Raw genomic sequence first — 12,973 nt, 5'->3', positions numbered from 1 at the left:
CCTCCTAACCGTCCGTCTTGTACATGCGTACATGTGAATGCACTTTTCCCAAGGTACCTCCACTCATCACTCTCCCCCATCATTTGGCCTATCAAAGGCAGCAGAGCACAACTGCTACACTACTTGGTAAAGGTCAGGCAGGACACAGACACTAATAGCTTATAATGTTAATTGTCACGTTGCCTCCAGAGGGTAACAAACTACATTACACAATGCGGATGGAGACTGTGTTGTTTATAGTGTGTGAGAGTAAGGAGAGTCTTTTGTGTGTGTGTGTGTGTGTGTGTGTGTGTGTGTGTGTGTGTGTGTGTGTGTGTGGGGTGGGGTGGGGGTGGGGGTGGTGGGGGTGGGGAGGCAGGGAGGCAGGGAGGGAGGGAGGGAGGGAAATCAGGGATATGAGGAGTGCTCCCTTAAGGGACCCAAGAGGTCATTATGACTGGTAGCTGTCACCTCATTTACAGTGATATACAACTCAAAACCAAGGTCCCAACCAGGCAATAAACATCATTTCCAACCAACAAATGCACATAAACACAGCAGGCCAGTCGTTCCAGGCACTGCAGCAGTTTTAACCCTTTCACTCTAACCATAATGGGATACACTTGGCCGAGATTGAAAATGTTTTCTTGCAAAGTCCACAAGTTGCAAAACATATTTGCCGTCTGTATTAAACTGTGCTCCTTATGGTGTGTGTTCTGCATGTATTTCTTTCAGATACTCACATGAGATCCGGTCTGTATCGGTCAATGAGGGCGCACAGGGCCAGACCGCTCTTCCAAGACATAGTAAGGTCCGTTACATTAACGTTCCTGTATCCCTCCGTTTGTCTCTGGCACCAGTTCAGCAGTTTACTGGACCGAGCTATGGATTCTGGTGTGGCAGAAAGAGAAAATTAAAGGCTTGATGTTAAAGCAGCAAGCTGAACAGAATCTGGATTCAACGTGGAAAGAAACATAAACTGTTTCTGGGCAGCACTACACATCTCTTGCTGGGCAATCTCATGGCCTTTGTCAGGCAAGGCTGATCATAGGATCATAAAGTTTTGTCATCCATGGCGTCATCATCCATGTTAGTACCAGTTTTAACTAGCCAATGAGAAAGTATTATGAACCAGGAGATGGAAAACTTTTACTGATGTCAAAGGAGGAAAAGGATGCAAATGAGAGGTTAGGAAAGGATGCAGAACTCACAGGAAACCTTTAAAACAGCTAGAATGGACATTAAATGTTGTATATAACCAGGGGGCTCAAATGAGAGTATCAATGACCAAGTTAGTACACGCTAAAATAATTTCAGAGGCTGCAATCAGTACATCCACAAGTTCCATCATTCCACTATTCATTTTACATTATTCATTCATGGGTATATAGCAGGTAGACTTTAAAACTGTTAAAACTATTAGGAATCCCTGAAAAGCAACACCATGCATTTGGACTTTGTGTTACCTTGCAACTGCTTGTCAAGCAGGCAATTGTCTAGAGTGAAAATAGTTCATTATTATATTTCAGCAACAGTGATTGCAGCAAAATCCTATACTGATCAATCAGCACATTAAAGAATGTCTTTTAAAACAGTTTATAGTTTCCTTTTTAAGCCTGTGAAAGATACAAACCATTCCTGGCCAACTTGGGTGTTGACGAGTTGATCACATTCTCAATTTCAATGCGCATTTCCCTGGACTCCCCAGTGTCAAAGAAGTGCCTCACCTGCAACATACACATAATTACTACACATCTGAAATTCAAAACATACTGTTTGACAAAACTTGTGTCTCTTGCCTATCAAAATATTGACTGATTATCCTTGACTGATACTATAAATATATTGTGAAACAACAATAGAGACAAGGACGGCACCTGCGGTTTGTTAGCTCTCGTACTCACCTGGCTGGGCTTGAGGAAGTTAAGGCTAATGTTGGGATAACGTGTGGTAGGATCCACGCTGTAATGACTGAAGTTCTTACTGACGTTTTCTGGTGTGGTTTGGGGCAGTAGACGGTATATACTCTCCCTAAAGTGAAGAGGAAAAAATGAAATATATTCCCATGTACTATATAAGCAGAGTCTTACTGGTGGGAGGAAAATATGGGGAGAAACTATCGCAATAGATTAACATTGTTATCAAAAAGCACAGAGAGTTACTGCAGAATAAAGGAGTCACATTCTATTCAGTTCTTATGAGAGCCTCTTATCCCTTTAGTACTAGCATAGGTGGGACTGATGCTTGAAATCACATACAGGCACATTTCCTAATAAAGCACTTAGAGATAAAAGGGTGTGTTTGAAGAGAGAGAACATGTGTGTGTGTATGTGTGTGCATGAGTGTGTGAGTGTGAATGCCAGTACAAGAGTAGGGTGAGTCTCGGTGTGCATGTATCAGTGTTTCCACACCCTCACCTCTCAGCCAGAACCTCAAGAGGGGTTTTTCCCTGAGCCCAGCTCTTCACCATCCAGCCTGAGTCCATGGCTGCCAGGAAACCTCGGGCGATGCCAGTGCCCATGGGCCAGAAGGGCTGGAGACAACAGCGAACACCACATTCAACAACCAAATATGGCCACAGAAGAATCAAGGATATAAAAAAAAACAAAAGGGGTAGAACTTTGATGCAAGATTTAAAGAACGACTTGAACTTCACAAGTGTAGAACGTCTCTAAACGTCTCTCTCACCTCCAACAAGCTGTCGCCCACGAGCGCCACCAGCAGCTTGTGGCCGTTGCGTTGGCGCACTAGGGCGGCGTTCTCTGACGCGTACATGCAGGTGAAGTCGAACATGGCTACGTCGGGCTGGCCGTAGTGGTTGATGGCAAAGTCCAGCGTGGGCAGCTGGTGGTTGGTGGAGAAATCCGCAGCCTCGCGGGCATAAGACAGCAGGGCAGCCTGGTCCACATTAGCCCTGGACAGCAGCAGCTCTGTGTCTGCATAATCCTACAGGAGAGATAAGAGAGATGAGATTAGAAGCAGCATTTAGATGAAAACTAAAACTAAAACTGAGACGTGATGAGGAATGTGAAGAAACTGTTACAACTTGAGCAATCAGCAGTTTTGGAAGTAGCAAGAGTCTTTAAACTAAATCTAGCCATGATTACTCAGCATATAAGAAAATTTGTTGGCAGCTGTCATGGAAAGCTAAAAATGTGGATATATCAGTGATGAGACATGACAAACTGTCCTGACAGCCAAGTCTGTTATTGTGTTATTGCACTTATGCCATTATAACTTATATTCACATTAAAATCCCTTTCTCAAAGTTTGTTTGTAGTCAGGTGAATTAATGGTTAGGTCTATACAGTTATAATCATTATCTGGTAACACAGTATCAAGCAGAAGTATTGTTACTATGGTTACCTGTAGTTTAATACGCCTTGTGTACTGATTTAGAACAATGGTAAAAACTGTTGACCGGATCTTTGTTTGCAATGCTAATGTAAGGTTAATGGAAACCTGCCAGCCAATTTCCATGGTCATGGCATATGATAAATAACTCAGTTTCTCAGCTCAGCTGATAAAAGGATAAAAAAACAAAATCCTAAACAGTTTCAACAGTGAAGTCTTACGTTTTGGCCTCAATTTTTAGAATAAAATGTTACATTGGACCGCATTTACACCTGGTATTAGCATGCAATCGGTATCTAGATATCTTATCTGGAAAAGGAACAACACATGTTATTACAAGGTGTAAAAGCATGCAGAACACTTTGCAGCTGGATTGACCAGGCAGTCCCCATTTGGAGCTGGTCTGGCTCGCACTGTGATCTGATCGCAGCCATGTGTAAATGAAATCTGTACAGTTTGGCCACATTATTTAGAAAAAAATATATCACCTAACTACACCCATTCTTGCCATCTCAAGTAAGCCCAGCGAAAAGCTACAGACGACCCCTTCCTTGGCCAAGAAAAAAATAACCTATACAGCAGCATCACTACCCTTGACTTGGCGTAGTCCATGTTTGTAAAAAAGTCTGTTAGCTCCATCAAACTTGTCAATCACAATGCCAGAACAATTAAGACACTGAGAACACATACTAATAATAAGTGGAATTAAAAAGGCGAAAAAAGAGACCAAATGTTATTATTTAGTTGCATGTTAATGCCAAAGTGACATTATAGTTATCCTGACACTACCTTCATCTGTTATTCAGACTATGTAAGGTATTCTACTCTGTGTGGACTAGCAATTAATATAATAATGCGATAATGACATTGTAACAAAAAATTGTAATTGAAAAAACAACGACAACGTGCGACGAAAGAATAACTAAATATTCTATTAAAAACTAAACAGATCAAGAATCCTAAAAATCTGCCTGTAAACTAAGGAACAATTTGAAGTGCCAATTTGAAGTAAACAGACAGCCCCTTTAAAACTTCTCTGCGCTACAAAGAGGCCCAAGCACTTGCAGTGGAGTGAACTGTGCAGTTCACAAGTCTCTCCAACATGTAGCATGAAATCACTGCATGTTTTCAAAGTGACATGTTTTCACAGAAGGCAGTGAGAGGCACATTCTTCCACCTTCAAGCTCCCTGGTTGTCCAATGCCAGGCTGATGGTGGGTGAGGGGAAGGGCAGGGTAGTGGAAGATATGAATGAGGGTTGTTTTCTCATTTGCGGTGCTGCCTTGAACTGTGTGGACTCACCGCCCTTCCTCTATCCCTTTCCAAGGGGCAGGACTGAGTCAATTTCATTGCTATAAAAGGAACTGTCTAGTACTTTGTATTAAAAGGGACCTTCCAGACTTTCATTAACATGTGCCTACATACTCCAAATGCCCTCTGGCTTCAGACCTCAGTGTGTACCAAAACCTCATTACTGTCATCAGCTCACCATGAAAACACACACACAAGACTTGCAAACACACATGCACAGGGACAGCTTATACCCACCAAAATATTTAGAATGATTGCGTTTATGTTAGACAGCTAAAATTATCTGAAGAAGTGTGATGACTGTGACTAGGTTTGCAAAAATGCTAATTTAAGAGACTTTTAAGGCGATTTAGAATCCAAAAGCAACCACACAATCATAGCACACCTTCAGTTACGTTTGTACATGAAGACAGACATGTAAAAAGGTCTTTCCGGTTTCCTGTGGAAAGTGGCCAGAGAAAGGAAACTACAGTGTATAGTGAGGACACAAACACTCAGTAAGTGTGCTTGAGTTGGCAGTTTGTTCCTGAACACTGTTGGCTTGGTCAGACCATTAGGCACATACTGGGCAAAAACAGAAAGAGAATAAAAGACTGAAAGAGAGTGAGACAAAAAAACAAGAGAGGGACAGACTTCTGATTTTGTCAGTCTGTGCGTGCATATAGCCTTTATGTCTACTACAAAGAGACAGGATGAGATTCAACAACTATCTCTCTCTCACACACACACCACATTGAGCTTTGATCACTCACATGCAGAATGACTCCTTTCTCCAGCAGACTCTGTTTTTTGGCAGTCATCACAAAGTAGTGCGTGTCATCCTTGTAGTAGACAATGTTTTCCAGGTCAATACCTACAAAGACCAAGAGAAAGACGTATTGTCACATACCAAACACAATAATTTTCCTTATAGCTGGCTGTCATGTCGTCATTAGAGGAGAAATTACGCGACTCAGAGCACATAGCCAAAGCCCCGGGGACATCGTCATGTCAGCAATAAACTGTGGCAGCCTTGGCATCAGACCTAATGTTAAGCATTTTAATTGGATGTGCTGACAAATTCAGAACTGTCATCCAAGGACAGATTATTTGTCCTGTTTACCTTAATTTCACCAAAACACCCCTTGGCATTCACTCCTTCCAGGAACTAGATAGAGATCTTCCAACATTCCAACATTTTATGTTGCATCCTAAGGTGTAGCTTCTTACAGTTACCACAATAAAAGAACATAAACTCCCTAAAGCAATGTAGTAGAAGAGAGCTGTGACAGACCTGTTGCTTCTCTTAGGTCTTGAAAGAACTTCTGGTTGAAGATGAAGGCCACCCCGCTGATCTCCTCAACCTTTGCCTCTGCTGTCGTGTTCCTGTTTATGAAGTTAGCAGTGATGGCAATGGCAAGCTTGCCCCGGAACTCCTTACGCCGAAACCCTGGGGAAAATTACAAGAGGATGAGGAAGCAGACCTCAAGGTCAGGAGATCAGGTCTGTAAACTCTCACATCACAAAACAAGGTTTTCAACCACTCATGTGCTCATGTTTGTTTTTACAACATATAAAACTCTGGAAGTGTATACTGTACACTATAAATGTAACCAGATGTTCTGCATCATGACAACGTAAACAGCCTTCTAGTTTTTCAAGATGTGTGATTGTAGTTCATGGTTATCCCAGAGGGAGTCTGCTGCTTCCCTTCATTGATGCAGCAGCCAGTAGTACAGAGAGGGGTCATGGTACTCTACTCCACAGGGGTTCCCTTTGCCTGTGTGGCTGTGTGTGAGGCCCCAACACTCATAGAGGAAACAGACAGCCAATTCAACAATTCCTATTCTGCTCTGCTGGGAGAGCAGTCAGAAATACCATTTGAACACAGCAGTCAGACACAAACAAACACACAGATGTGCACAAATGTTCATTCATACGTAAGAAACGGAGTGAGGTCAGGCACTCGACCACAGCTGTACACAAGTGAGATCATAATTGTTCTGACTAACCTCGAAGTCTGCTTACAAAATAGTGCTGTTTGTGTTTTGCCTTGTTTAGTCAAGTAAAACTGCATTACTAATGCATTTCTCCCAGTCGGTACATGCAGACTTGCCTGGTAGCGTGTTTCTCCTTCCATCTGCTCCAATGATGACATCAAACTCTAGCTCATTGACAGGGTGTGTCCTCGGGTGGACCTCAGCCCTCCAACCTATCCCTAAGAAAACACAGCATGTGTAATCAGACAGAAATGCGTCAACAGAGCCAGCTGACAGATAGTTCTCTGACAAAACTCATGTTCGGTTTCCATTAATTTTTCTTTGGCTTGTCTGGCAGCAGTTTGACTTACTTTCAGTCTCTTGATCTTCCGGGGGCTCAATAAGACCCTTGAACTCGACGTTGACATGGATCTCAATGCCCAGCAGGAGAGCCACTTTGAGCAGCATAAGTTGAAGCTGACGAATACCTACAATACAGAGAAGGAAAGAAAATCTGAATGACATCAGAACTACAAAACCCACAAATGCATCTTCCAAACACACACACACACAAACACATCAAATCACTTCCTACAGGGAAATACTGTATGTCATATACAGTACATTAGTAGTGTAAGCTCAGGAGAGCAAAATCATGTGTACTCACTGATATGATCAATAGCACCAGCACAGAACTTTCCATAGAACTTCTTGGCCCCGAGGCCCCTGAGGTCCTGGATGGTAAAGGGCCAGAGGTGCAGCACATTGTTCCTAGAGAAGGCATCTCTCTTCTCCAGCAGCACCACTTTGGCCCCCAGGAAAGCCAGCTCGATGGCTGTACGTAAGCCACATGGTCCCGCACCAATGATCAGACACTAAATACAGAGAGACGCAGATGTTATAGACGAGCTATACAAAAGATATCAACCATACACATGGAAAACCAAGTCAGGACAGCAGAGTCACTGCCCATCTTTCACCACAGGCTGAAAACCCACCTATTCAGACTCCACCTTGACACCCCATGCTAGCACTTGCATCTCACATCTCCCTTCTTTAAAAAAAAAAAAAAAGCACCTGCGATGTAGCTCTCTAACACGCTTTTAGGTAAATAACGGCATGCAACACTTGAAGACTAGAAATCTAAGGCAATAGTTGATGAACTAAGACAAGCAAAGCTAAGATAGCAAATCTAACTGAAACAAAGATAAGTCAAGCTAAAATAAGCTAACATAACATAACATAAGCTAAGCTAAGTTAAGATAAGGTAGAACTTTATTCATCCAAAGAAAATTTTATTAGTTGGTTAACTTCTGTGAACTTTATTTGTCAATAATAGTTCAAAGCTGCAATAGTCTTTCAATTTAACAGTTGTCAATTCAACTTTTCAACAAAAATAATACAGCCGGTTTAATCAGCCTTAACCCTTATTTTGGGGTCAGTTACCTATACACTGCAAACCAGAGGAGGTGACAATCAAATTTGTAAGACTGAATTGAACTGTATCAACACAAATGAAAAAGTGTCCCTGCAGTGTCCTTTCATAAAAAGCAAGCACACACCAGTCTGGCTGGTAAACATGAGCATCACATTACATGATTCCTTGACATCGAGTGTCAAATTTTAGCTCTCACTGAACTGAAGCCACCAACAAGCAAAACCGCCCTTAAATGAATCATACAGTTTGCAATGATCTAGGCTTACCTTTGAGTTGGCACATGCACGGCCCTTCTTGTACTCCTTCTGACTGGCCCTCTTGTCTAACTTTGCCCAGAGTGCCTTGGCCTTCCAGTAATTGAGTTTGGACTTGAGCTTGTGATAGAAGATCCTGGAATCGATGGGCTTGACTTCCAGGTGGTCACACAGCTCCTGGAAGGCCTTGAGCGTGCCCTTACACGTGGTCGCCTGGACAAAGTTGTCGAACAGGACATGGGACCGATTCACCCCGTCTCCTCCAGTTGCACCAGTGCCTCCATCCCCCATGGTCCAGACTCACACAGGGCTGTGAGGGCCCTTCACCCCCCAGGCAGGGGTATCTGGGTCCAGCCCCAGCCGCGGAACACGCTCTCTCTGGTGGAGGGCTCTAACTCCCAGCCTCAGGCATCTTCATTCTGCTCACGAGAGGGAGCGAAATAAAACTCAGTGAAACAAAGAAGATAATTCAACCTTCTGCTACAAAGTTTAGTACTGTATGAAACATTACCACATGTTGAAATTGGGCAGGAAAGCAAACTTACATGATTACAGCTATCAAATGCTCAAATGATATCAACACTGTCCAATCCAACATAAACAAAAACTTTAATTAGATACAAGGAACCAAGTCGAGATTGCCTACGACTACTTGCCTCTTTTGGCGCCCTTTGAATTGACATGGGCCCGGATCTTCTCTTAACTAGACAATCATACGTATGTGGGCTGGCCAAACAAGCAATCAAAGCACCAATTGAGGATAAAGACCAGGTCATTTAAGGTCTCGCTGTCCTCCTTCTGCAGCAACATGACCTCAAACAACTTCTTATCTGTCTAGGAATGAGGCTGGGGGACACAGGAAGGGCACTGAACCCACACAAAGCCAAACAGGAAAGGGGGCACAAGTGTGTAGACATATCTGTGAGGCACAAATCACTCCAGACAGACTCCAGACACAGGAAACAGCCAGTTCATAACCAAAACACTATGAAACAAAACAATCCTAGTCATTCAAGAAAATGATTTGGCAATACATAGTACTAGGGCTGTCAACTTTAGTCGTTTAGTCGACTAATCGGTCGATGCCGTTTTGGTCGACTGACATTCTCATTGGTCGACCAGTTGCAAAATGTATTTATTTTTTTTACCAATAAAGAAATTTTCATTGATTTACTCCTTGATATTTATTCCTTTATTAGCAGTTATATATTACTGTATTCTAAATATAATTAGCCTATGTTTTATACCAAACTTTAAATGCTTTAATTTAGGCTATTTTATAACGGCGCCACAGTTTAGCGCACCACATGAACACTCGGGAACCGCACCTGTGGCTGGCTGCACTGCTGCTTCGCGCTCAGTAAGGAATATAGGTAGTTTTGCTGTATTCATTCAGTTAGAACGCTACTTGTTTTGGGCTTTAGTCGAAAAAATGTCCAAGAAATCTAAATCTTTTGTTTGGCTGCATTTTACAAAAAAAGACGACAAGACTGTGGAGTGCAAGCTATGCGGCCTAAAGCTAACTTACCATAGCTCAACGACCAATATGACCTATCACCTAAAAGCGGTTAGCGAGATATAAATGTGTCAGACAGCTTTGGACATGACAACAGAGCAGTGGAATATGGCTGAAGACATCACAGACGTTCTTAAGCCCTTTATTACACTGACCGAGCTGTTGTCGGAGGAGGCTAACACATCCCTGTCAGCGGCCTTCCCAATACTTGAGAATCTAAAAAAATGTCATCTTGCCATCACAGATAACGATAGTCCAACAAACAAGAAGTTGAAACTTAAGCTTGTGCAGAAAATAGATAGTCGATGGAAACTCAAAGACCGAGTTGTGATGACAAGCAGCCTGTACATTTTAACTGCAGTACTGGACCCGCGCTTCAAACAGCTACCTTTTCTTAATGATGAGAAACGGGATGAGGCCTATTCTGAAGTCTTAAAACTAGCACAAAGGCTAAGCCTCTCGGGAGACAGCGCAGAGCAGACAGGGGATGATGAGGACCCGTTGGCAAAAAAACAGAAAACGGCAAAAGAGAAGGAGATAGCGATGCTTCTTTGTGGACATGGTGCAGAGGATGATCCTGATGAGCAAAACGCACAAAGATCCTCTTGCGACGAAATGAAAGATTATCTTCAGGACAGAAGTAAAGTGGACACTGCTGGGCGAGATATCCACAACTTGCTCGGGCAGCCAAACGCCTGCTCTGCATCCCTGCAACCTCCACTCCTGCAGAGCGCATATTTTCCAAAGCAGGATTTATTGTTAACAAGTCGAGGAGCTGTCTTTTACCCAAGAATGTGGACATGTTAGTGTTTTTGGCCCACAACATAAAAAAGGTGGACTAGGCCTGCAGATCTGTAAGTAGCCCTAACGGCTTTATTATGCTATTTATTATTTTGACTCAATTTATTTGTACACTTGACGCGTTTGAAAATAGCCTATATAATGTAACAAAACGAAAATAAATCTATAGGCCTTCCTACTATACAGCCTATTATTATTAGTGTTTTTTTAGGCTATTTTGGGTTTGTGTTTGTTTTAAAACACCTAGATCGGTTGGACAAAAGTTAACCCATAGCTTTGAAAGTAAAGAAGAATATACAGCCTGTATAATCGAGAGCTTTTGTTAGGATTTTTCATTATTTGGCAGTTTTAGCAGTTATATTTTTGTAGCGTGTGGTGTGGTCAGGTGCACAACTGTGACGGTCACTATAGACCTAGGACAGAACTCCTCACTTTGCAGTTTAAAAAATAACCTAATTTTCAAAGAGTTGTATTATTATTATAGTTTTATGTATTATTGATGTTTTTCGGTGTTGTTTTATAAATGCTCTATTATAATTGTTTAATAAATGTTCAATCAAAAAAGACATCGTGTTTTTTTTTTTTTTTTTTTTTTTTAGTCGTCTGATCGTTGCGCAGGACAGGACTTTGGTCGACTAAGCATTTCTTTGGTTGACTACAGCCCTACATAGTACTGCCCATTTTATCCACTGTACATGTCCCATGGCTTGCTATAGCTTCCTGTGTAAATACTGAATGAGAATTGACTTTCGCTGTTGTTTTACCTGCTATGACTTGCAGCAGTGCCCCAGGGGGACGAGATCATTCATGTTGTTGAATGCTGTTTGACATCTGTCACTTAGCGGTTTCCCCCTGTTTCCAGTCGTTACGCTAAGCTAGGCTAAGTTTCATATTTACTGTACAGACATCTAACCTTTTGCAAGAAAGGGAATAAGTGTGTTTCCCAAAATGTCAAACTATTCCTTTAAGATTATATAGTATATGTGTGGGGGAAAAACTCATCTGTTAAGTCAGTGTCAACATTTTCATCAGTACATTTTCATTCACAGTACAGACAGTAAGACATCATCATAATTTATGTTTGGGACCTAATCTTTTGCTCTAAGAGTCACCAATCGGGTGAAGACAGGATTCGGTTACTGAAATCCTGAGGAACACACATGAATATTTACACTGTCAGCCGCTTTCTCTGTAAAAGCTTGAGCTTTGTACTCCACTGTCCAGGATGTTGAGCTAGTTCATAAAAACCAATGTCTTCCCAGTCCCAGTGGCAACAAATGATGAAAGGTATGCAGGTAAAGAGGTCAGCTGGCCTCCTTTACACAACCTGCCAACTCCTCACTGCAGTGAAAACAACAGGCTCTGGGGTTGGCTCTGCCTCAGTCAGTCAGGATCAGGGCTGAAGGGTGCAGTGCCAGCACAGACAGAAAGGGCCTCTTCAGACACAAGCATTTAGATTTCCTGTTGCATCATTTGGCTCAAGAAATGTTAAAAAATAAAACACAAGCTGTAAGGGTCCAGCAACACCTGCAGTCAGTTGTTGTCTGTGGTTATGTATGTGCATGCTCACACACACACACACACACACACACACACACACACACACACACACACACACACACACACACACACACACACACGATAAATCATCTGTGACAGAACCCTCTGTAGTATCATTGTATCATTGTGAGTTTATATGCAAAATACTGTCTCCCTTTGTGACAGTCAAGATCAGACGAGATCAATAATGACTGTGGGATCGAAAATAGGCAAATCACGTACATAAACGTCACTCAAATAGGCATCTGAAGCCTGTTCCTGTTCATCTCCACAAGGACTCTGATGCTGTGATGTAGACTCAGATGTTGATTGCAGAGCAGACTGAGATGCAGTCAGGCTTGCAGTTTCTTTAGTGTGTAGCAAGTGCAAACAAGACAGTTTCGAGGTTATTTTCAACACAGAAATGGGCGACTGTATGTCTCAGATTCACAGTACTGTGTGGCATCACATTCATGCAGTGTGCAACTGCATGAACAATCCATGAGAGTTCAGCTACAACAAGTGTAGTATCAGATGAACTGGTAAGTGCAACTGCAACTATAATGGCGTCTTTTGGTTGGGACATAATAGGTCACTGTTTTAATTAAAATAACCTCTTACTTTTGAAATGACTAACTAGTGGTACAATATAACAATATTTAAGAGCAGTGAGCCCAAATATCATGGGTAAACCTTACAGGTAGGCCTGCAACTAACAATTATTTTCATTATTGATTAATCTGTTGATTAACCATTTGATCCATAAAATGGTCCTGAAAATCTTTACGAACAGGAACCAGTCTGCAGTCTGTATGACATCAGCT

General features: G+C 42.1%; 1 protein-coding gene across 34 annotated transcripts in view; it reads right to left on the bottom strand.

Annotated features, from left to right (window-relative positions):
• The window catches only part of mical3a (microtubule associated monooxygenase, calponin and LIM domain containing 3a), an 89,913-nt gene that overhangs the window by 37,858 nt on the left and 39,082 nt on the right, over nucleotides 1–12,973 (bottom strand). For 30 of the 34 annotated variants that reach the window (XM_044192144.1, XM_044192145.1, XM_044192142.1 and 27 more), the window contains 12 exons: nucleotides 8,306–8,712; nucleotides 7,269–7,476; nucleotides 6,973–7,089; nucleotides 6,739–6,840; nucleotides 5,917–6,072; nucleotides 5,396–5,496; nucleotides 2,668–2,925; nucleotides 2,397–2,512; nucleotides 1,884–2,010; nucleotides 1,613–1,706; nucleotides 1,446–1,475; nucleotides 723–870 (listed from right to left, as the gene is read on the bottom strand). In XM_044192144.1, coding sequence (XP_044048079.1) covers nucleotides 723–870; nucleotides 1,446–1,475; nucleotides 1,613–1,706; nucleotides 1,884–2,010; nucleotides 2,397–2,512; nucleotides 2,668–2,925; nucleotides 5,396–5,496; nucleotides 5,917–6,072; nucleotides 6,739–6,840; nucleotides 6,973–7,089; nucleotides 7,269–7,476; nucleotides 8,306–8,584 — 1,736 coding nt within the window. In that variant the 5' untranslated portion in view covers nucleotides 8,585–8,712. The remainder of the gene's footprint in view (nucleotides 1–722; nucleotides 871–1,445; nucleotides 1,476–1,612; nucleotides 1,707–1,883; nucleotides 2,011–2,396; nucleotides 2,513–2,667; nucleotides 2,926–5,395; nucleotides 5,497–5,916; nucleotides 6,073–6,738; nucleotides 6,841–6,972; nucleotides 7,090–7,268; nucleotides 7,477–8,305; nucleotides 8,713–12,973) is intronic. The other 4 variants (XM_044192179.1, XM_044192146.1, XM_044192172.1 and 1 more) reach the window with 1 other exon arrangement.

The sequence above is a fragment of the Siniperca chuatsi genome, linkage group LG4 (assembly GCF_020085105.1).
Source record: "Siniperca chuatsi isolate FFG_IHB_CAS linkage group LG4, ASM2008510v1, whole genome shotgun sequence".
NCBI lineage: Eukaryota > Metazoa > Chordata > Actinopteri > Centrarchiformes > Sinipercidae > Siniperca > Siniperca chuatsi.
Note: the sequence above shows the minus strand (reverse complement) of the source record. Positions and strands in the feature narration are given on the sequence as shown.